This window comes from Eretmochelys imbricata, chromosome 9, assembly GCF_965152235.1.
Source record: "Eretmochelys imbricata isolate rEreImb1 chromosome 9, rEreImb1.hap1, whole genome shotgun sequence".
Classification (NCBI taxonomy): Eukaryota; Metazoa; Chordata; order Testudines; family Cheloniidae; genus Eretmochelys; species Eretmochelys imbricata.
In genome coordinates, this window is record NC_135580.1 from 56,968,368 (window position 1) to 56,992,982 (window position 24,615).

The 24,615-nt window shown below is 45.9% G+C and overlaps 1 protein-coding gene across 3 annotated transcripts in view; it reads right to left on the bottom strand.

The window, feature by feature from the left end:
* VAMP7 (vesicle associated membrane protein 7) overlaps positions 1–24,615 on the bottom strand; it is a 51,924-nt gene that overhangs the window by 5,277 nt on the left and 22,032 nt on the right. For all 3 annotated transcript variants that reach the window (XM_077827079.1, XM_077827078.1, XM_077827077.1), the window contains exons 2-5: positions 16,709–16,867; positions 12,935–12,992; positions 11,974–12,111; positions 956–1,046 (exon numbers count right to left, since the gene is read on the bottom strand). In XM_077827079.1, the coding sequence (XP_077683205.1) occupies positions 956–1,046; positions 11,974–12,111; positions 12,935–12,992; positions 16,709–16,854 (433 nt within the window). In that variant the 5' untranslated portion in view covers positions 16,855–16,867. The remainder of the gene's footprint in view (positions 1–955; positions 1,047–11,973; positions 12,112–12,934; positions 12,993–16,708; positions 16,868–24,615) is intronic.

Genomic DNA, 24,615 nt, shown 5'->3' on the forward strand with positions numbered 1-24,615 from the left:
CGAAGCCCTCAAAAGGAAACAGTCATCGGATTAGTCATTTAACAAGCTACTCGAGGCTTTGAAGGAAGCATTAATACAGTACCTCTAGCTTCATCTCGCTTGTATAACTCTATACACTTGCTATATAGTTTGGATCAGAAGTAAATATTTTAGTGTAAAAGAGCCCTACATCAGAAACTGGTGAGTTGCTATTTAATCAACCTGACTATGACAAGGAGCCACATGGATTTTAGGGCCTGTCTGCATGGTGGGGTAATGTGTTCCAGAGGAGTGTGATTTCTAAAGCACACTAACATGCTGCACATTAACTGGCCTGTGTCGACCCTGCTTGTGCGCACTAAAGGTTCCCTACTGTGCTTTAATGCAATGCATTTCAAACAACACTAGATCAAAGCACACCAGCAAGGTCTACACAGACCAAGTAATGCATTTTAAAAAACACAACCCTGTAAAGCACACTACCCCACTGTGTAGACAAACCCTTAGTTTGGATAAACCATTGCCTTCTCCAAGAATAGAAGGAGTTCCAAATCTTTCCAGCTTTAAGACTCTTCAAATCCATCAGCAAAGGAGTGATAAAAGTGCTTTGATCCTGCACTCAGGCCCACATGGTTTTCAATGCAGAATGGAGATTGAGCATTTGGAATTTGGAGCACATCCACCATTGGTCTGGAACACCACTCTTCAATCCCAATCTGCCACTCATAGTGAAATCTTAGTGCAAACAAATTCCTCTGCAAACTCAGGGCACTTCTGTATGTGGTGTGGAATACTCGCCAACTGTAGCAGACTCTGTTGTTCAACCAGGTTACTACTGTAGAAGATGTCAGGTAAACCTTAGCTTCCCATAAAGCATCAGCTGCACAATACTATTGGCAATGCCTCAGAAAGGGATGCTCCTCTGGGACCCAGGGTTGTGCGCTGTGTGCAGAGCAGGAAGTGAAGTGATAAATACCTATGTTTCGGACCATGATTCCTTTAAGTTCATCAACCTGGGCTTGTGTCTCCACCATCTGATCAGTGCCCTTGTTCTCCGAGTGGTGTTTCTGTAACAGATGAACTGAGTCAGTGATGTACAGATCTATTTAGAATGAAAACAATTTCTCCTATCTCAGCTCCTCGTTCTCTCCTAAAGAGCTTGCTGGCAACAGCACCTTTCAAAGCGTTTTGCAAACAGCTGCACTAACCCCAGAGGGATATTGTCCCAGTTTTACAAAGAGATTCTGAGACATGCAGAGACCAAAGCCATAAGTGCTAACTGCCCCAGTTGCTGGCATGTACTAGTGCCAAGGTTTGTTTGAACAGTCTGCATTCATGGCGGTTTCCTAGGAGGTGTGATGTGCAGGAGCTTGCTGCTGTGGGCAATGAGCCACAGGTGAATTGTGTGCCATAACTGGCCTTTCCTCCCCCTTTAGCCCTCTAGTTACCCCATCAAGAATCCCTGCTGCTCTGAAACCTGCTTTTAAACTGAAGATAGAAACTACACAGCAGCAACCTGTGTGAAGCTCTTCCAAAGCCAATGGACAAGACAACCTAATTTGGGTGGGATTCCAAATGCTATCTAAAGGCACCCAGTTGCCTAGAATGCTGCCTCCAGTTTACAGGATATAGGGTCAAACTCGCAACTCTTGCTGGCCCTGCACTGCCACTACAACTTCATTCTGGATTACAGTCACTGCTGCCACCTCCACCCCTCCCCTTCCAGTGATGCTCCACCAAGGAAACATCTCAGGAACTGAACTTATAATTAAGGTATGTGAAATTTAAAGTCTGTCGGCCTGGCTCTGCAACTCTAGTCTTGTTCATGCTGCTCACTGGGAGCTAGCTACCTTCTCCTCTTACCACGTTAGGCAACCTAATTGGAACAGACTCTTGAGGACAAGCCCATGGCCTCCACTATGAAAGGAGTGCCCTGAGTCCATTAAAGGGCAAGCCATAGGAGAGCTGATCCTTTAGGCGATAGCAGGGGGGCCAGAGCCACCCCGTGAGCTGTGCTTACTGTTCACTACTGACTTCACAGGAATCCCAATGGCTGCCTTTGCATCAGCCGCAGCAAACCGAGCCTTGTCCTGGGCAGATGCTCGATTTTAGCCACTTCTGGCAGACCCCACATCCCAGTGTGTTATGCTCTGGCTGCGCTCACATAGTCAATCACACCACTGTTAATTTTCATTGACCAGAGGACAGGATGGAAGTGGGGGTGGCACAGGTTGGTTTTAGGAGGAGGTGAGAAGAGCTGCTTGCTAGCTAAAACCACCACCAAGTTAATGGCTAGCTGAGCCCACTCCTTATCCCCACCCAAATATTACCCATTTGAAGGTCTGTATGCATGAGACCGGGGTGGTACTGGAGAGGTCAGAAGGTTCAACCCCCCTCCCCAATTAAGGCACATCACACTTTGGAGTCCATAGCCCCTGGCACACATGCAGCCTCCCCCGACAGAGGGAGTTTTTCTGTCACCGTAGGAACACTACCTTCCTAAAGGACCTTAGGTCCACAGAAGCCCTCTTCAACACAGCTACAGATATAGAGAGGTTAGGTCACCATAGCTATATCAGCCAGGAGCATGGTTTCTTCACAGCCCTGACCAACGTAGCTATACCAATACAACTTTTATGTTTAGACCAAGCCACAAGTTACACAAACTTCCCTCTGGGGTAAAAGCAGGAGCCTCCCCCATCTACTTCCAATAATTGGATGGGTGGGACTTCTCTTAGTGGGATTTAGCCTGGTCTCACAGAAATTTGCTGTCCCTGCTGTGAATTGCTGGTCATTACCCAATGGCACTTACACAACATCTTGTAAAACCAGACAGCAAGCCTAGCCCCACATTGCAAGTGAACCAAGGCTGTATTTTTAAGGATGGTCCACAAAGTTAATTAAAATAAGGAAGTGTTGGGGGGTGGAGGGGGATGGCACGGCACGGGAGAAGAGAAAAAACCCCATATGTCCCAGATTTGTCTGCAAACAGAAGGGAAAAAATAAAGGCAAACCCAGATGAAGCATCAGTGAGCACAGAGATCTAGCATGCCTAATAGCAGATATGTTCTGGAGTCTCTGCCATTTATTAGTTTAGATACAAGCACACTCCTGAAGGCAGCAGAGATCTTAGGGCTAGGAGGCTGTTCTGAGGGCCAAAACAGTGTAAGGCATTGCTTCCTTATTGTAGTTCACAAGAGACTTTTACTCATCAGAATTGGACAGATCTCAATCTCCATCACTTCTGACACATGAAGAAGCAAAGCTTCATAGCACTAGTCACATACATGTAAGTTTTAATAATCTATTTTATTATGCATGGGTTACCTGGTCTTTCTGGGAAACACACTGGAGTTCTTATGCACCATTTCTCTCATGTGCACAACAATGAATACAATCACAGCAGAGACTGCAACATGGCACTGATGATTAAACACCCTCAGAGTTACTATTTGGCCAATCTGGTAAGTACCACACCTTAAGGATATGTAATGGGGTGTTACGATAACAACCAATTCCTTTAACAAACTTTGCAACATGAGCCACTGGCACTCTCTATAGTTAAGGTTAAAAAAGCAAGGTTCCCTTTTCACACACACTTCACTTGTGAGATTTTGGCTGAAGTTTTCCATTTTCAAAGTTATCTTTGAAAATGAGAGAGCTGGGAAAGTTTGAACAATGTTCCTTCATTTACAGGAGTGAAAATACGTGCCTAAACACTTAGAAATTCTAATCACTATTTCAATAGGGCTTTTACTGAAAAAGTGAGACTACTTGGTTTGAAAAGCTTTTGATTTATACCCATTGAAAACCGTATCCCAAAACATATACAGTAGAAAACTATCCTAAGAGTTTAGGACCACACTGAACATGAGAATGGAAGATGAATTACATATATGTGTACCATGAATTATGTACAGACTTTAAAGGAATGGACAAGGTCTGCAACCCAGTAACTCCTCTCCCTACCTGGGATTTATCCCTCTGAGGTTGCTATAAGGCTCTTATGCTTTTATTTTCTACATTTATTAGAGAAGCCCTTATTTCTTTTAAAAAGGAAAATAATCTGGAGCTATTTAAGTTAAGTGCCAATGTGGACACAAGAACAAGTGGCGATAAACTGGCCATCAACAAGTTTAGGCTAGAAATTAAGAGAAGGTTTCTAACCATCAGAGGAGTAAAGTTCTGGAACAGCCTCCCAAGGGGAGCAGTGGGAGCAAAAAACCTAACTGGCTTCAAGACTGAACTTGGTAAATTTATGGAGGGGAATGGTATGATGAAATTGCTTACAATGGCGTGTGGCCCATCAGCCACTGCTTGTAGTAAAAATCCTCAACTGCTGGAGACACTAGACGGGGAGGGCTCTGAGTTACTGTAGAGAATTTTTTCCCAGTTATCTGCCTGGCAGGTTCTGCCCAAATGCTGAGGGTCTAATGGATCACCATATTTGGGGTCAGGAAGGAATTTTCCCCTGGGTCAGATTGGCAGAGATCCTGAGGGTTTTCACCTTCCTCTACAGCCTGGGGCAAGGGTCACTTGCAGGTTTAAACTAGTGTAAATGGTGAATTCTCTGTAACTTGGAAGTCTTCAAACCACGATTTGAGGATGTCAGTAACTCAGCCAGAGATTCTGGGTCTATTTCAGGAGTGGGTGAGGTTCTGTGGCCTGCAACATGCAGGAGGTCAGACTAGATGATCACCATGATTCCTTCTGACCTTCAAGTCTATAATATTTAAGGTTTCACTTTTTGGTGACAACTGTGCAAGAGTCAAGATAACAACAGCATTTCTGTTTTCTGGTTAACTGTGTAGTCTTTGGGACCAAAAAATTAGTTAGGCTACAGCTCATAGGAACAATATAGCACCCGATATGATGGAGCAGGAATTTTTCCCTAATATTTTGGACAACTATTGTGTGTGTCTCAGTTTCCCCTGCATGCTGCATGGTTAACTAGGTGGGGGGGATCCAGGTATGACTGATGTCTGGCTGTCTGCGTCCTGGCCCCAAGCCATGAAGAGTCTCAGAAGACAACTACCCAGACACTGGGTATGAAGCAACTAACAACCATGGATGACCCACCCCTGAAAGCCAGCCAGGTTTGACCAGCTGGAGAACAAAGGGCTAGGAGGAGGGCCAGGTGACAGTGTTTGCCTGGGAACAAGGACAAAGGAGGGGTCAGGTTAAGTGTGGGTTGCAGGAAGCAGGAGAAGCTTCTGGACTAGATTAAGAAGGGATCAGAGAGCAGCTCTGGGCTCTGAACTGACCCAGATGGACCAGGCTGTAACGTTCTGTTCTCTGTGATAACATAGGACTTTCTACACTGTGTTCCAGACACCTAATAAACTCTTCTGCTTTTACAGTGCTGGCTGAGAGTTACTCCAGGAAACTGTGGGTGCAAGTCTCTGGTGTGTAAATCTCCCTGCGGGGTCCAATCCACATGGACCCGCTGCAGGAAGCTCATGGCATGGAACAGGTGCTGAATGCTCCAGGGTTCAGTCCCAGGAGGTGGTGAAGCCAAGGGGCTTACCCCAGTGAGAGTGTGACCCTAAGGGGGCTGATGTACTAAGGGGGTCCGCCCAGGGACTGTTCCAGAGCTGTACGAGAGCTGGATCAGTGACACCCTATTGCCATCTCAGTTATTTTGCACTTCCCCACTGATTTTAGCCATGCAGCTTTAGCTATACGCATCCAGCAACTCTCAGACCCTGGGAAATGTGTCTAAGTCAGGTCTCTAATCTCACTTCTCCTTGGAATTGCATTTGCATTTCAGGCTGCAGCAGCCACATTTCATACTTTTGCCCATCTGCTTCCCAGTACAGCTGTGATTAGAGGACTCACCTCTGAATGAAGTGGAGTCATTGCATCCATTTTTTTTGCCTCAGACTCACCATGTGTCACCCTAAAACCACCCTGGTCACTACACGTGCAGTGAGCTAAGCAGCCTTGCTCTGTAGCCTCTGCTGCCAGACCACATCATCACATCCCTTGGATGTGTTACCAGAGCATGTCAGGGTAGATATGAGCCAGCACACCCCAACTCCCAGCTGTTTTCCTCCAATCAGACAGCATGGCATTTAGAGTCCTTAATACTCCCGACTATCGACCAGCTCAGGTTAGGGTCCTTCCCCCATCCCATCCATTGTGTGTCAGCTGTGAACAGTTACCCTAAATAGCCAGAACAGCATTTACTTCAGAAACACGGCAAGAAGTTTATATGGTTTGTAGGGGCCTTCATAAACACACATGCAGACCAGAACTCTCTTTCAGGCAGCCAGCAGAAGGCACCCCCTAGACACTGTCCAAGGTTGCAAAATTAAGAGGTCCCTTGCCAGGCAGATGGGACAGAGCAGGAAAAGCAATGGCCTTGGGAACAAGTGCAACTCTCAGGCTTAAGGCAATGGCAACAGAAGCAACAGTGAGGACAGCGATGACGGACGTGCCACTCACCCCCGCTAGCCAGCAATTCTCTGAAGAGGATTATAACCGGTTATTCCCAGGGCATAGCACACTCACTAGTGCTAGTTTCAGTAAGCCAGGCTTGGGTAATTTACTCCCTACTGTGTCAGCTCAGAGCACGCTGGATTGCACTGGGAAAGCCAACTGCACCAAGGCACTTGCTCTGCCAGTGCTTTCTGTCTGGACTGGATTAATTTCTGACATGGATGGCACAGATGATTAACTTTGCTCACAGCGAGTACAGTACCAGTGGTGGGACGAGTGCCTTTGCACCACTGGTATTGGTGGTTGTGATAAATAAAGTGGGGGGGGACGGGGACACCCAGCCAGCCAGTTAGCTGTAAAATCCCTCTTGGTAGCTGTTCTTTACTTGCTTTACCTGTAAAGGGTTAAAAAGTCCCCCAGATAAGGGGAAAAAAAAGTGGGCACCTGACCACTGGCCAATGGGAAGGCTAAAACTTTTTAAAATGGGGGAAAGAAACTATCCCTTTGTGTCTGTTGTTCTCTGGGAGGCAGGGACAGAGCAGTAATACTGTGTAAGGTTTGAACCAGGTATGAAAAAGTATCTTCCATACCTAGAAGAAATAACTTGGATAGGGAATGTTTAGACAGACGCTATCAGGTTTATTTCTTATTTTGGCTTGTGGATCTCCTTTGTGCTAACCCCGATGCTTTTGTTTGCTTGTAAGCTGAACCCCTTTAAGCTGAACCCCCAAGAAAGCTAGTTTGAGTATTTAATTTTTGGAATTGCTCTTTTTAAAATCTAGCAAAAGCCTAAGTTCCAGTTGTATTTTTTCCCTTTTTGTTTTTAACAAAATTTACCTTTTTTAAGAACAGGATTGGATTTTTGGTATCCTAAGAGGTTTGTGCATGTTGTTTGATTAGCTGGTAGCACAACTAATTTCCTTTGTTTTCTTTCTCAGCTCTTCCCTGGGGCGGGGGTGAGTGGTGGGGGGATGGGAAGGGTTTGAGGGCACCCCGGGGAGGAATTCCCAAGTGTTCCTTCCTTGGTCCAAGGGGTTTTTTTTGCATTTGGGTGGTGGCAGAGTTTAGCGAGCCAAGGTCAGAGAAAAGCTGTAATCTTGGGAGTTTAATACAAGTCTGGAGTGGCAAGTATTAATTTTTAAAATCCTTGCAGGCCCCCCACCTTCTGCACTCAAAGTGCCAGAGTGGGGATTCAGCCTTGACATGGTGACAGAGCAGTGGGATCATTTTGAACCAGAAGCACAGACCTCAGGATTTTAAAAGGACGCATTTTTCCTTTTGGCTGCTTGAAAGACAGGGAGTTGTTTTTTTCTTTCTTTCTTTTCTTTGCTGCCCGAGTGGAAACAGGCAAGCCAAAGGATTAGCCTGCAAAGCCAGGTAGTCCAACAAGCAGTTTATTAGTTTTTTCTTTTCTTGCTTTGTGGCAACGAAATCGCTAGGCTAGCGTAGGGCAGCCTGTGCATGAGGTTGCGGTCAGGCACCAAAACTCTGGAGAAACCAGTCTTCCCAAAGCGGCACACCACGGAGAAGACAGACCCAGATCAAGCCCAGACATCCAGCTCCATGACAGAAATGCAGGGTAAGGATGGGGGACCAGGAACTTCCCAGGAGGGAAGGTTCAGCCCTCCCCAACCCGAGATCCAGGTGCCAGGATGGAGGGATGCCTTTAACCCAGGCTGAGTTCTAACTGAGGCAGAAAGGAATTTCTTCCTAGAGATGAAGCGCTTGGAAACAGAGGACAAGCGCTTCGAGGTGGAAAGCGGAGGAGAGGAGAAGCGCTTGGAGGCGGAAATGGAGCTGAGCCTTATTTTTCTTCATTTTTAGAATCCTTGCAGGCCCCTGCCTTCTGCACTTGAAGTGCCAGAGTGGGGATTTAGCCTTGACAGTAGTGTATGGTGTGCTACAGGCAACTTCCATCCTATAGACTAGAGCCAGAAGAGCAGCAATTCCTAGCATTGTGCTTGTGCGTCATACCAGCACAGACTCAGCTGAATCGTATTGCCTACTGAACTGCTGTTCACAGTCCCTCACCCCCCCAGTTTACTCCCGAGACTCTAAGCCAGGGATCTCAAACTTGCAGCCTGTGGGCCATCTGCGGCCCGCGAACCTCCCTCCCCAATGTGGCCTGCGGGGCTCCAGCAGTTTTGGGGCCGGGTCTCTCCCTTGGCCCCACCTGCCGCCCCTGGGCGCTCCCCCCCAGATGATTTAAAATGGTCCGGGGCCCTGGCAGCACAGCCGAGCAGTGTCTGCCTGCTCGCTCCACATGTCTGCCAACCCCTCCCTGTGGCCCCAGGGCGGGGCTGTGCCTCACCTCCGTGCGCTGCGCCCGTCCCAAGTGCCCCTGCGGCCAATGGGAAACTGCAGGGGCGGTGCCTGGGGGCAGCAGCGTGTGGAGGCCCCCCCGGCCTGCCTCCCCTTGGAGCCCCAGGTAAGCGACCCCCAACTCCCTCCCAGAGCCTGCAACCCCACCCCCTTCTCCTGCACCCCCACCCTCAGCCCCAGCCCAGAGCCTGCACCCAGCACCCAAACTCCAGCCCAGAGCCAGCACCCCAGACCCCTTCTCCCACCCAAACTCCCTCCCAGAGCCTTAGGCAGGTGGGGGCGGAGTTTTGGGGGGCGGGTTCTGGGCGGATTGAGTGACATTATTGGCCTGCTGGGAGGATCTGAGGATTGGCACTGGCCCTAAGGTAAATTGAGTTTGAGACCCCACTCTAAGCCAAATACTAAGTAGACCCAACCCTCCTTAGGGAGTAAGGCTGGATGTAAAGGAAATCAGAAACATCACTGGCTTATTAGCTACTCACAGCTACTGTAAGATCCCTCAATGTACGCAGCACCCTACATATCGTTATGGGCCAAGCAGCACAGGGAGGTGCGTCCCAGTTATTGTCATACCTTCCTCATTCCCACTACAAGTGTGTTTTTGCCTGTGATGGGAAGAACGAAGTATGTGATCAGTCTACACTTGCAGCTTTAGGCCCTAGAAATGGCATTTACTGCAAAATAAAGTTTTGAGCAGACATTTAGACAAATGGGGTGAGCAGTCAGCATTTGTATTTTTAAAATATCCTACGCTCACTGCACTTCCCAATTTAGACCCCTTTAGGGAGTCTCGGCACAAATGGTTCCATAGGATTGAAACAGAAAGTTCTCTGCTATGTGCCAGTAAACGTGAGCGCCAGCTGTGGCCATCCACCAACTGCAACGCTTACTGATCACATGCATTCATGTGACAGGTCCAGAGGAAGCAGCTCCTGTTCCAAAGCCCACCCCCTATCAGTAACAGATTGAATGATTTTTGGAGAAATCCTGTCTGTTGGCCCTCAACCAAACAGTCTGAAGCCAGCCACTGTGCAAGTTTCCACCACAGACTCCACTCTCCCCCCCACATCACCCTTTGCTATTCAGTCTTCACTCTCTCTGCATCACATTGCCAATGCATGTTAACTCTCCCCCAGAGCTCTCTGTTCCAGTCCTTGAGCCCTGCCCTTCTGTACCCGCCCTCACTACACACTCTTATGCCAATGCACAAGCATCACAGGGGAGGGAATTCTATAGGCAGCCATAATACAAAGTGTGCAGATCTGCAAGAGTCTACACGCACACTTGTACAAGTTGTTTTTGCCTTTCTTTTAATAAAAAGTGATCTTCAAGATCTCAGACAAATGTGCAGCTGAGCTCCAGAGGACGTCTCCCCTCATTTGGGCAGCTTTTGCAGAGTCTCCACTCAACACTGCAGCTCTCAATGGGGACAGCTATACCTCCCTAATGAGGATCACTAAAGCACTGCTCCTTCACCAGCCTGTAGCTTTGCTGGAGAAGATATAGCAGAGTAACATTCTGTTTCTTCTGCCTCTTTCCATTGCCAGTGCAGAGAGTAATGAGACACTGAGCCATGGAGGGTAACCACCTTGCCAGTCCTGTTTGTTTTGCAGTATGCAGGATTAGGAGTTGCTCTTTTTTCAAGCCACCTACTCTTTTGGGGGTCCAACAGGGCAGACCAAAACTTGATCTAAACCTCTCCTTTACATTCCAAGAGGCTTAGGACACAACATCCTGAGCATCTTAGCACCGACAAGTCCAGGTGCATTTCACCAGCACCATTTCTATTGTATCAGTGTTATAGCTGTACAGGTCTTGCAGGCTGCTTTCAACCACTTCCTACATCTACTTTGGCTTGCTACTAATTTCCAAAAGCTTACAAGTGAAGTTCTACCCAGAGATTCTCAGGTTTATCTTCCCTGTTACTTCAGTACCCTTGTAGATGGCTTGAAATCTATGGGTGAAGAACACAAGTACTAAGTATTACAGGAGGCAGAGGGACATGGAAAAATAAAAATTGAGGTGAAAGCTAAGATTACATAGCTAAGATTACAGAGTTTATGTCCCAGCTCTGACTTTGTACAGTCTTGGGCAAGTCATTTCTCTAGTGTGCCTCAATCCTCAGCTGGAAAATGGGAACAGCAACTGCAAGGTTAATCACAAAGTTTGTTATCAGGGCTCTGTGTACACTGCAGCAAGCTAGACTTAAATTCTGTGGTGCTATAGTGTGGCAAACTGACTGGAAATTCTGTAACAGCTTCATTTAATTATACAGGTGCATTTTATTGAATTCAATAGGAAAGTGAATACTACAAGCAATACTATAACCCCATGATATTTTATATTTCCTTTTGTGCTACTCTACATTTCCAGTATGCTAATTATCTGCATAATCAACATCATTATGAAGGAATCTGGGTGAGAGAGGCAGGGTGAAAGCTTTCCATGCTCAGGAGGCAGTTTAGGATCGTTGGATAAGCATATTAGCAGAATTTTATTGTGGATCACTTGAGCAGAAACAGAGCGTTGCTATTAAGCTGTCATTAGGAGTCAAAATTTAACTGAAATGAATGGGGGCAGTTAATCGCTCAAAGTTATTGTTTCCATGTTACCTGAGACTACGGGCAGTCTCTTTATATTCAGTTCATATTTTTAACATCCCCTTGAAAGATTTTCAATATGGAAGTTGAGACTGGAGCAAGATCTGTGACAAAGGGTGGATTCTAAAAGAAATTCTCCAGTCTCAGAACAGCAGACTACATCAGGCTGTGCTTATGACTGTCAAGTGCTTAGATGTGCCCAGCTCTAGAAAGGCTACATACTCCTGAGGTGTCAAAATACAAACTAGTCCTGCTGAAGAGAAGCGTATCAATGTTCAGGTAGGAGGAGTTCCCAACACAGCTCTGCACAAGCTATTACAAAGTATGCATGCATTTTTCTCTCCAAACACCACTTTCCTCCCTACTTAGGGGAACTCTTTCCAAGGATGGGAGTGGAGTCTGACTAGGGACTTGGAAGATTGTCTGTATGAAATTTTAGTTTGCACTGACTTTGCTAGTGCTTTTAACGTAGCCTGTTGTAAAAATAAGCAAATATCTAGATGAGCTGATTACATGGAAGATCTCTGCATACCCCTGGTTGAAAACCACTGATTTAAAGCCAACAACAAGAGTGTTTACAAGGGAGAGACGAGACTGGTTAGACAGCCCCTTCTGACTATATGTATCTTACCAGCTGTGCAGCCAAGATACTGGAGAATTCGCTGTTCATGGCATATGGAAGTGCTGTCTGTGCTCTTGAACCATACGTAGTCTGAAATCTCTTTTTGATTTCATTCAGGAAACTGAAGGCTCTGGAACGTTCAAAGTTCTAAAAGTAAAAAAAAAAAAATATATATTCACAGCAGGCAGAAAACTGCAAGTCACCCAACACTGTTCTAGTTAGGGAACTGTGGGATAGGTCGCCTACAGAAAAACTTAAGATATGTAACTATTTAGAGATCCTCCAACTTTTATCAAACATGAACAACCGCGCTGTGCATAACCCTGCAAAAGCCTTGCTACCTCTTCCTCTTAATCTCTTTGTTAAGGGCAGTCACTTTAATATCAGTCTGTTTCTTGCTGGATACCCACTGGAATCAGGCATACAAAGCTCAAAAGCAAGCCTGTGCTTCATTTACTTTTTAAGGGGAAACAAAGACAACAGACTTCACAGCCTCCATTTGTACCTTCTTCCACAGTTGAGGGTAAAGCTTAAGTGTACTGTACTAATGACTAAGGATGCCTTAGAGATGACTGCAGAGCGAAAGTCACCTGATCCTTGTAGGTTTATTGTACTGGTCCTGCTTAGAAAGCTGGGTGAATCTTACCAACCTTCCCCCTCCCCTCCCCCACAGGTTTTCACTTGCAAGTAGAAAGCAGCAGGGGAAGTTGGTGTGGTGGGAAGGAGACACTGTCACCCCCCATACATACACCAGCTAGATACTGAGGTAGACTGAACTCAAATATTTGAACTTTGACTTTAAATAGAGGGGCCCATGTTCTGAGTTACACCAGTGTAAATATGCAGGAATGCCACTAAAGAAAACAGCCCCATGGATTTGTGCCCATTATTGATTTTCATGGATAAGCACAGAGAAAAAAAGCTATCATTTGCAGGCTGTATGCATAGTAGCGTTATCCAAAATACTTACATCATCTGTGATACATAGGTATATAATCCGGTCTTGGCAGATATAATGAAATAGATAACTGCAAAAAGGGGGAAAAAAAACAAGACTCCATGAACTGCTGTAGAAGACCCCAATGTCTGATGTGTTCGAACAGCTATCTGCCAGACACACTCAAATTAAGGAGTGGAGCAACTTGCAGCCACCCTACAGAAAAGAAACAGGTCCCAGCATGCAATGCTCCATCTTGATCACAGCATGTTTCTTCTGGGATCTTTGTATTGTAACCTGCATAGAACTAAAGATAACAGCTGTGGGCAGTGGGTACATGTTGGTATCCCAGTGGCTATATGTGGCTCACAGCCCACACTTGGGCACCCCTGGATTAATAGCCAACTGGGGCAATGCCTAACTGCAGATGTATTAAAGTTATGCACTGTACTGATCATTTAACATACCAAGGTAAAACCATCAAGGGACTTCCACAGATTGCGTATTCAATCTTATCAGCCAAAGTATAAAGCAAACAATCATGCCTACCAAAGACAGACAACATAAATTCCTTGAAAAAGTATAGCTAGTGTGTCCACACAGTAATTTGCTTAATGAAGCAATGAAATTTCCATTGTAAACTCTTCTGGCCCAGGTCTCAAGTTGCAGTGTGGGAGGTCTAGGTTGACTATTAGGAAAAACTATTTCACTAGGAGAGTGGTGAAGTACAGGAATTGGGTTAGCTAGGGAGGTGGTGGAATCTCCATCCTTAGAGGTTTTTAAGGCCCAGCTTGACAAAGCCCTGGCTGGGATGATTTAGTTGGGGTTGGACTAGATGAGGTCTCTTCCAACCCTAATCTTCCATGATTCTCTAGCACAAGGAGGCAAGTTCATGATTCAGCTCTCTGGGTGCTACCACGACAGAAGTTGTATCAATAACCCAGTTAATGTTTTTACTAAACCAATTTCAAATGCACATGATCCACAGGCCTCCATCAGCTGCTTACACAAACAGCTCTATGGTGATTGGCATCCTCTGACTGCTACGCTGCATTTAACTAACTGTGGAACTCCTTGGAAATAGCGAGCAGCCACATTGCTCTAAGACTTGCATTCATTCTTAATTTTTTGATTTGCACCTAGACTGACACACTCAAGCAAGCCTGATGTTCTGCATTATTAAACACCTACAATGAGTACAACAACAGTGTTCTTCCCAGGTTTTAGAAAGGCATCTTAGTAATACTTTTGAATTATTATACAGCCTCTTTCATCTAAGGATCTAAAAAACAATTGACAAGCCTTTAATTAAGTCTCACAACATTCCTGAGAGATGCCGTCTACCTAGTTCAATTTGTCCAGTTCTGCCTCACCTGTGTGTTTGCGTGCACGCGCATACACACACACACTCTGATAGATCCCCACTAGGAGTTCTGGACATGGTTAAGATTTTTACTGGTGAGATTGTGAGCCCCTTAAAGCCCAACCCTATTCCCAAAACGGGAATAAATCCCATCCCTTCTATGTCAGAAGCCTCCTTCATGGCAGCAGCAGAGACTGGATAGCATCGGGAAGTCCAGGTGCTAAACAGCATTAGGTAGGGACCCCTGAAACCACAGTGTGTTTGCTTCAGGAGTGGGGTGCAGCAAGATCAGGCATTCACTCCTGAAGTTCTGCATTAATGGGGGCACACCAGGCTTTAGCTATTTTCTCTGAGTTTGTTTTTGGTTTAGAAGCAGAAACTCCAGACATTCAGGCACAGGGGAAGAGCATTCCCAGGTCTCCCTGTCTGTGGGGGCGAGGACGCTGGGCAGAAACACCCCAAAGATTCTACAGCCAGTGGAAAATAACTACCTAAGGTCTGAATGCTAAGCCCTCTCCTCAGGCCACCTCAGCTGCCCTGCTCAGGTGACCTCAAGTACCACAGCTGGACAGAACTGAACTGCATCTTCCCAGCCCCAAGCCATGATCTTTGCTCTGTCCCAGGGGAGGGAAGGAATTGCCTGCTCCCAAGTAGGGGAGCAGGGCTGTTTGGAGGATTTTGAACAAAAGTAAGAAGACGTCACACCTTCCAAACACCCTTCAAAAGGAGGTGTATGGAATTAGAGCCAATCTGCCCATTTCCTTTTCCCGTGGAAGGACAGCAGGACAGAGGAGTTCCAATCTAGGGGTGGTTCTCCCCATTTTGTTATGGGCATACAAACACTGCAGAGTTAGATTGCTAGGACGGAACCCCTGTGATTCTGGCTGGGGAGGCGGTTTCATACTGAATGCAGAGTGTGGCTAGTCACAGTGCTGCCCAATAGCTCCAAGCCCGCACTGTGCATTATCCTACTGCAGTAGTTTAGAAAGTTTGGGAAATGCAGTTCACCCCATTCAAGCGAAGTGTTTAATAAAGCAATAATCCTCCCTTGCCCCAGTTATAGGCACCCACCCCCCAGCTGATATCTTCAGTCGCTTCCAAGATTAGCTCCCTCAAGGCCTGGGGTATATACACTCCTGCTGCATGTCACATGTAACACATAGCACACTTGGGAAGCAGACATGTCTGCTAGTAATCATTATCCCTTATCTGAGCTCCCTGAGCAGTTGAGACAGACTGTCAAGCCAAGATCCTCTCTATCAGGAATTAGCCCAATTAGCATGCATCAAATATACTAATGGAGGCACACCTAGCCAACTGCCCAGCTTGGTTTTAAGAAGAAACTAAGGATTGGAGTAAGGAATGTGAGCTGTCCTCAAGATTAAGATTTAGTATTTTCGTAAAAATTGAAAACTGCCAAGCAGATACTAGGCCAACTCAGTGGGACACATCCCTAAAATACAACACTTTGCAGTGCTCCCAGTCAAAGTCCTCCCTAGTTAGAGCTATAATTTGTGGGATTCCTACAAATTTTGTTGGACAGCCTGTGTGTAACAATGGAGCAGGCAGGTCCAGCCAGTTGTTACCTGAAAGCACACTTGGAATCCTAAAGTGCATCAAGGATAACAAGTTTTGGACCCATGGCCTTTGACAGTATGAGGGAAAGTCTGGGTTACTCTAGATTAGAGATCTAGATTTGAGATGCAATTGAAATGAAACACCCTGAACTTTGGGAAACCATCCACCTGACCTTTGCCATTGCGGTTCATCCATAGTTCTGTGCCTGGCAGTTTGGGTCATGCACTGTTGTAAAGTCAGCATACTTTAGGAAAGGTTAAATAAATCTATAGTAAAGCCTTATGCCACACAGATTTCTCTCTCCATGGCCCAAAGCCAAAATTGCACATAATCAGTCACACCCTTCTGGCCTCCCCCATTGCTGATGACTATTTCTGTGAATATCCAAGGAATCTCAGACTCCTAGTACAAAGATCCTCCTAGCGATACCAGAGGATAATACCAACTCCACTAGTGTCTTAGAGGGATCAGTCTCCAAGAACTGCCTGAGGAATGAGATATCTTAAATGTATTGGTAGCCGAGAAGTGTCAGCAATCAGTGCAGCAAACCTGGTGCCCTTACACTCTGCATAACTGCAAGTACAGCCCAGGGCATCCCATGTTCAGCACCACTTCAGAAAGTGTGGTTAGATCAATTACTCATCTTTCAATCTTGACATGTGATGTCTTAATCCAACTATTTCTCAGAGCTTCACAGGGCATTCAAGACCTGAATTTTTAACATAAGAAACAAGGTGGGTGGGAGCAATGCCCTTCTCAGGTCTCAATACCTCACTAAGTAGCAATGGCCCAAACTCAGTTTCTCCCCACAGGAGGTCCCTTCTCTCCCCCTTCTCCACAACCCCAGAAAACAAAGCATTACTCACTTTCCATGTGAGTAGGTGAGTTTGTTGTTCTCTGATGGTATCCTTGCCAGGATCTGCTCCGTCACCTCCAGGAAATTTCCTCCACACCAGGCATGTTTGGCAAGGATGGTCGTGCCTCTGGCAACAACAGCAAACAGGATGGCCATTGCTTCACACTACCTAGAGACACAATACACACAGGATGAGGGGACTCATAACACGTCCTCTATGGATCCCTCTCAGCAGAGCACAGTAATTCCATTTTAACAGCTCCTCTCAATTTTTGGCATAGAGGGCAGGGAAGGAGTAAGACTGTTCAATATTTCTACCGGATGCCACTACCTGCAGCCCATCTTTCTTCCTCTTCCCCAGGCACCACTCAATAAGATAGGTAGAAGTATGCTGACCTCTCTACAAGATTCCAGTTTGATACAGGTCATGCATCATGGGACTACATGCAGTTAATTTGTTGCAAAGGAGTTTGCTTCTAGGTAACTAAGTTTTCAATTCTCACAGGAGAGTCACAATTTCACATTTCCCAAGTTAGAATTGCACACGACTTGCTACATACAATGGAAAGACCATCTCAGACTGTAAGCTTTTTGGGGCAAAGGCTAGCCCCCTGTCTCATAACAGACAAGGGGAGCACAACATTAGCAGCAAGACTATGATTATTGTACCAGTAGTGGTCACAATGCACCAACACCCGTTCTAATGCATGCACACAAATCTCTGTGGGTTAGCTGGTTGTTTTAAAGAGGTTTCCTGATTTTAGTAAATTATGGATTCAAAGTACAGGAGAGACACCAGCAGCTTACAGTTCTGGAACTGCCATATACATTTCCCCAGTAGCATCCCTTGGTCTGGCAGTTAATGAAGTACATATGCTTTAGTCAAATCAAATATCAACATGCATGGACTCCCACAACAAAACACTCACAGCATGCCATTCTGCATCTTTTAAAATTAGATTGAATGTTCCTCAGACTGCATCCCTTGGTGGGAAGATAACCACGTATCCTCACATCCTATGAATATATCAAATTCAGCCTGCGGCAGGGTTTAAGTATTCAAGCAACTGGGGCTATGCTCAGTCTATCAAGACAGTAGAGAAGTACTTGTTAGCTGCTGAGACAGCAGACTGTGTTAATCAGTGGAATATCAGCACTTTAGTCTGCAGTCAGAGACCCAATATTTAAAAGGTGGAACCCCATGTTAGGGTGCAGCAGTGACATCTGCTCAGGTGGTTTCTCTGACCAGCCAATTCCAGTACATCCATAAGCCTCTTTTCTGCTTAGAGCAGATGTAAAGGGAACGCCTCCTGACCCTGCAAGGGAGCCTACTATTTTTCATTTTCCACCTGGAGAGTTCCAATGTCATCCATCTTGTACTCAGCCACTGAAACAAATCCTGTGTGCATCACCATGGATTTGAACTTGGGAAGCATGGGTGGCAGAGCCAGAGGACTGTGTGCGAAAGTGACCGGGATGACTGGAAGGTCAGCGTTGAGAATGCCAAGGGATCAAATCCCTGTTCAGACTGGAAGCAGGATTGTGCTAGTTTCCCTGGCACTTTCCTTTCAGTGGGGATGAGGTGTTTTATTCTAGGCCTTAAACTGTAAAAGGCCAAGAAAAGACACCAAATTACAGCACTTTCAGCGCTAGCCTCCTTGCCCATAAACCCAGCATCTATCATTTCAGTGGACTGTTGTGATAACTGGGCCTACAAATTGACCCTAATTGTGAGTTCCACTGTAAAAAGTGATTCAAAGTTCATAAAATATCACACCACCACCAAATGATGGGAAAAGGTTCAAAAGAGACAAAGACTGAATTAATCCAAACAAAGAGGCCTACGGATACAATTCCAGAACTGTGTTAAAATCATGCCTGGTATACAAGAACAGTGAGACCACAACTGGTGTGTCAGAAGTTAGACCTAACTGGTAAACAAAATAATGAGGGGATGGGTATTCTACCCATTGCTCTCTTTTGGGGTCCTTAAAAGAAAAGTTTCAGAGTAGCAGCCATGTTAGTCTGTATTCGCCAAAAAAAAAAAAAAAAAGGAGTACTTGTGGCACCTTAGAGACGAACAAATTTATTTGAGCATAAGCTTTCGTGAGCTACAGCTCACTTCATCGGATGCATTCAGTGGAAAATACCAGTTGGAGAACACTTTAATCTCTCTGGTCCGTAATCGAGTGAAAAAAAAAAAAAAAAAAGCTCACGAAAGCTTATGCTCAAATAAATTTGTTAGTCTCTAAGGTGCCACAAGTACTCCTTTTCTTAAAAGAAAAGACTTTTTTTGGGAAAAAAGGAGGAGGATACCGCAACTCTGGCTGACTGAAAAAAGGGGAGTGAGCTTCACCATGTTGGCTGCTGCCCCCATTGTCTCTTGGACCCCCAGATCATCTTCATCCTAACCTGAGAGATGTCCTGACAGAGGACTCCGATGACATCAGTACCTCCACCTCTACCAGCTGCAGCTAAACCCAACTACCACCTGGGATGTGAGCCAGTGCAGTGGCTGAATGGTTAAGTTACTCAACTACAACCCCAAAAGTTGTGCTTTTGAGTCTCACTTGATCTCACACTGAAAGGCCATCTCCAGTTCACACAGTGGCCAAATGATCCAGCGGGTTACGGCAGCCAAGGCAGTTGGATGTGCTGCTGGCCACATTACTCCCTTGGGTACCATTGGCTATGAAACTGACATGTCTTAATCACATAAGCCCCATGATCCATTGGCTTGGGGAAACTTTAACCTGGGATGTAAGACTGTCACTTGCTGCACGCTCGTTCCCCTCCCCCCCCATTTTCTTCCCCTCTTTATTTCTTCTCTTTTTCCTTCTGCCTAATTAGAGTCTGGCTTGGCTAGCCACGACTGTATATTTTGCAAGCCTGTGACCAGAGGGGCAGCTAAATGCAATGATCTAAACAGCCTGATGCTAATACAAGTTTGCCAGGTCTTGAGGTGGCTGATCAGACCATGTGCTGTGCCTGGGTTTTTCAGCAGTGAGCGTCAACACCAGAGACAGCAGCTGCGTTTTCTATCTTTACTGTTCTTTTCTCTTCCGTCCTGTCTCTCATTTTGTCATTTAGGAAACTAGATCGGACTTTAACAACAACACTTCCTCCATCTCAGCTAACTTCTTCTCTTTTCCCTAGAAAGTACTGTTATCTTGGATGCCATCTGAAAGAGGGTCAAATAAGGTTTCTTTTCCTTTCTGAAGACTCTCTAGAGCTCAAGGGAAAGGCAACAAGGGTTACTGTTAAAATGAAAACCTTATTTAATACTTTACATACATTTCAAATGCTTTAACTGCCCCCCCCCCACCTTTAATAAAAGATTAAAAGAATGTTTCATGGTGTGTTTGCCATGGTACAAAGCAGGCTGAGGTCACTGGATACCAAACCTTGTTTAAACTGTTTAATGTTGGACAATTTCAGGGTCATGTTAACACCTTTAACTCTTTAGGCCCACATATTCCATCTCAGTTAATACAACAGGACTCCATCTACAGCACGAAAATAAGCCATTCCTGACAATAGCGGTAGGTACCAGATTCCCAACAGAAGCATTGAAAACTGCTGGTTTCGTCCCTTCTGCATTATGTACACTGTTACAAGAAACAAGCATTGAATTTGAAACTTGGTACCAACTGTTGTTTACAGCAACAGACCACTTCCCTAGCACAGGGGTAGGCAACCTGTGGCACGCGTGCCAAAGGAGGCACACGAGCTGATTTTCAGTGGCACTCACACTGCACGGGTCCTGGCCACAGGTCCGGGGGGCTCTGCATTTAAATTTAATTTTAAATGAAGCTTCCTAAACATTTTAAAAACCTTATTTACTTTACAAACAACAATAGTTTACTTATATATTAAAGACTTATAGAAAGAGACCTTCTAAAAACGTTAAAATGTATTACTGGCACGCAAAACCTTAAATTAGAGTGAATAAATGAAGCCTTGGCACACCACTTCTGAAAGCTTGCTGACCCTTGCCCTAGCATATACAGAGCTACTGAGACTTGAAATGACTCCATGCAATCAAGGATCACATCAGTATCCATCATAGGTGGCAGCATGGACAAAACAACCTGATACGACCTGCACTTCAGCAACCTCTTTTTGGCCAGCACTTTCCCCACCAGGTGCAGAGTCATTATGCATGAAAACAGGAGAAAGGCACATACAGAGGAAGTAGCAGACACCAGACCATAAAGCAGCCTTTAACTTTTGGACCCAGAAAGCATATACTGAAAGAACTATCACCACCTTTTTATCAAGTCAAGCCCTGGTCTGCTCTAGCAATATGGGCATAAAATGACTTTTTTTTTTTTACTTAATTCTGCACATGGGCTTATATTTGATGTTTGTGATATCCCCACTCAGGATCAAGGTTCCACTGGGTCAGCCACTGTAGAGACAGAGATATAGTTCTGCCCTGGTAATCATACTTGCTGAATCTCACTTCAGATTAGATGGTGAGTATGCCTATAGTAGGCATATGAGAAAGCAGGAAGAAGGGCAATGATGCTAAGACCACAGTGTTACACAGGTTAGTTATTCCATAGCTTAGTGGTTTGAAATCTGAGAGAGTTGATCTCATTGTATTAAAGAGTGCTGAGTGCCATGCAAGCTTGCCAACTCATGATGGCATCACAAGAAATGTGTCATGAGGAGGGATTTGAAGAATAGGGTAGTGGATTTATGGATTAAGTCAGAAATGGCATTCCACGCTGAAAATCAGCAAAAACAGCATAGAGACATTTGTGGGAACAGACAGGTGTTCAAGCCTGCATCACTGGCAAAGCTAATGTGATAGGTACGGCACAAGAGCAGATAAGCAGGAGAGCAGAGCAATGAAAGGTTTAGAGCACTCCAGGCTGCTGAAGCAGACTTTCAGAGAAAGAGGGCAAATCGGATATGCTATTAAATGGAAGAGCTTACAAACCCGAGTCCCCGAGAAGACACCCTGAATTGATGAAATCGCAGATGCACAAGAGCTGCCCACACTCACTTTCCCTTGGCCTCTTACATGAAAACAGAGGAATAAGCAGGGCAGGGCGAAGGGCACTCCAGCATGTGTCAGCCAGTCACAGCACTATTTCCCTCCAGTGCCCTTGTGTTCACTGAATTTGCCTCTTTCACTTCCCTATTGGTCTATGATAGGGAATCTTCAGACGCAAATTAATGGGCTTTCAGCCTCACCACCCGCTAGAGGTGGAGGGCTAGTCTTACTCCCGCTGCTCCTTTGCTCTGCACTGGTTGCTCAAAGCAGAACTAATTAGGGTCTCTGAATGACTGCAACTTGATACATACGTTTACCAGCTGCACTGGTGTCCTTCTTGCTTCTTTAAGCTGTGCTGATGGGCTCCCCACTTCCCCATGCCACTTTACATTTCAAGAAGTGCTTGTATTTGCCTCAGTCACCCCCACCTGTCATTCTTACCCCTAGAGGGAACAACCTGGTTAGGATATAAATCTAGGCTTAAGCAGTAGGGCTGACATCCCATTAATAAACTTTCATGAAGCCTTTTTTGCAGCTTCCTTCTCCCTGCAACAGTACTGCACAGTCACTCACTGTTGGCTTTTCAGCACTAGCCCCGCTACCTGCATAGCATCCAGCAAGCTTCCCGCTTATCCTCACTGTGCAGCTGTTTTGTCTACTTATGTAGCTTCAAGGCCCTATCAGCTTGAGGAAGTGAGCAAGCAAGCTCTCAGGGGCTTTGAATGCTTCTCTCTCAGCATGCACCGTTCTCATCTCTGATTTGCAAGAAAAAGGCTAGCCAAAAAGGACAAAAGCTACAGTGACCTTTTTCTGTTTGCCATCATCTTTGCAGAGATATTTTCCCCAATATTATAGATAGCACATCTGTGATCATGGCATGTAAGACTCGCTATTGTCCTTTAAAGAAATAAGACTCTTCTCTCATTACTTCACCCATCTTCTCTAACAGAACTGCAGTTTTATTAAACGTGCAGGAACACTTCAAGGACAGAACGCTTTGTTTAGTAAGGTTCCCTAAAAGCTCAAGTAGCCTTAACTCCCGTCATGATCCCTTAACAGGTTATTGCTTTCTTCCTCTATGTCGGGCAGATAAATTGGCATCTGCAGCACAGACGTTCAAGATTCTTTTGCAGGATGAAACAAACACACACTTATGAAATGGAAGCACTTGTACAAAAAAAATTAAATAAATAAAAAACAAACAAACATACCCACAGGGCATTTCACTTATGATCAGAGTAGGGGACTGACTAGGAGTCAGGACTCATGGTTCTGGCCATTCTATCAATTTACACCTTAACCTTTTTTCTAAGGGCATGGCTACACTTGCAGATGTAGAGCGCTTTGAGTTAAACCCACCTTCGGAGAGCACAGTAGGGAAAGCGCTGCAGTCACATTTGCGGCACTTGCAGCGGCATTGGGAGCAGTGCGTTATGGGCAGCTATCCCACAGAGCACCTCTTCCCATTCTGATGCTGTGGCTTGTGGGAAGGGGGCGGGTCCTGTCCCAATGCCCTGTGATGCATCAGTTCACATCCCAGCAATCCCTGTGCTTCCATCCACATTTGGCGCCATCTTTCAAGATTTTCTGTACTGTGTGCGCGGTCTTCCCTTTTGGTCTGCAGGAATGGGGCCCGAACTGCTGAGGAGTATGATGATGAGTCTCGCCAGCACGTCATGTTTGGCAGTCAAGTTATTCCTTATGATGCAAAATGACAATGAGGGCTCCAACGATATCGACTCGAGTAATGCACATGACATGAGTTTGCTTGTGGCATTCACGGACACGCTCACCACCGTGGAACACTGCTTTTGGGCTTGGGAAACAAGCACTGAGTGGTGGGATCACATTGTCATGCAAGTCTGGGATGACAAGCAGTGGCTGCAGAACTTTCAGATGAGAAAAGCCACTGTCATGGGACTGTGTGAGCAGCTCGCCCCCACCCTGCCGTGCAAGGACACAAGATTGAGAGCTGCCCTGACAGTGGAGAAGTGGGTGGCTATTGCAATCTGGAAGCTGGCAACTCCAGACAGCTACCGATCAGTCGCTAATGGGTTTGGAGTGGGAAAGTCGACTGTTGGAATTGTGTTGATGCAAGTTTGCAGGGCCATTAATCGAATCCTGCTCAGAAGAACCATGACTCTGGGTAACGTGCATGACGTGGATAGCTTTGCACAAATGGGTTTCCCTAACTGTGGAGGGCTGATAGATGGCACACACATTCCAATTCTGGCACCAGCCCACCTAGCCTCCGAGTACGTTAATCGGAAGGGGTATTCCTCTATGGTTCTCCAGGTGCTTGTGGATAACCGTGGGCATTTCATTGACATTAACGCAGGCTGGCCTGGAAAGGTGCATGACACACACATCTTTTGGAACACTGGCCTGTTCAGGAAGCTGCAACCTGGGACTTTTTTCCCCAGACCAGAAGATCACTGTAGGGGAAGTCGAAATGCCCACTGTGATCCTTGGAAACCCCACTTATCCTTTAATGCCGTGGCTCATGAAACCCTACACAGGGAGCCTTGACAGCAGCAAGGAGCAGTTCAACAAGAGGCTGAGCAGAATGACTGTGGAGTGTGCTTTTGGCCGTTTAAAGGCGCTGGCGCTCTCTGTATGAGAAGCTGGACCTGGCCAATGACAGCATCCCCGCGGTTATATCCGCGTGCTGTACCCTCCATAACATTTGTGAAGGGAAGGGTGAACGATTCACTCAGGCATGGAACTTGGAGGTTCAACACCTGGAGGCTGAATTTGAACAGTCAGAGAGCAGGGCTATTAGAGGGGCCCAATGTGGGGCTGCAAGGATTAGGGATGCCTTGAGGGAGCAATTTGAGGCTGAAAGCCACCAGTAATGTCTGCTTCCCTGCATGGGAGCAAAGTGCAGTGGTTCCAATGTTAGTAGGAATCTG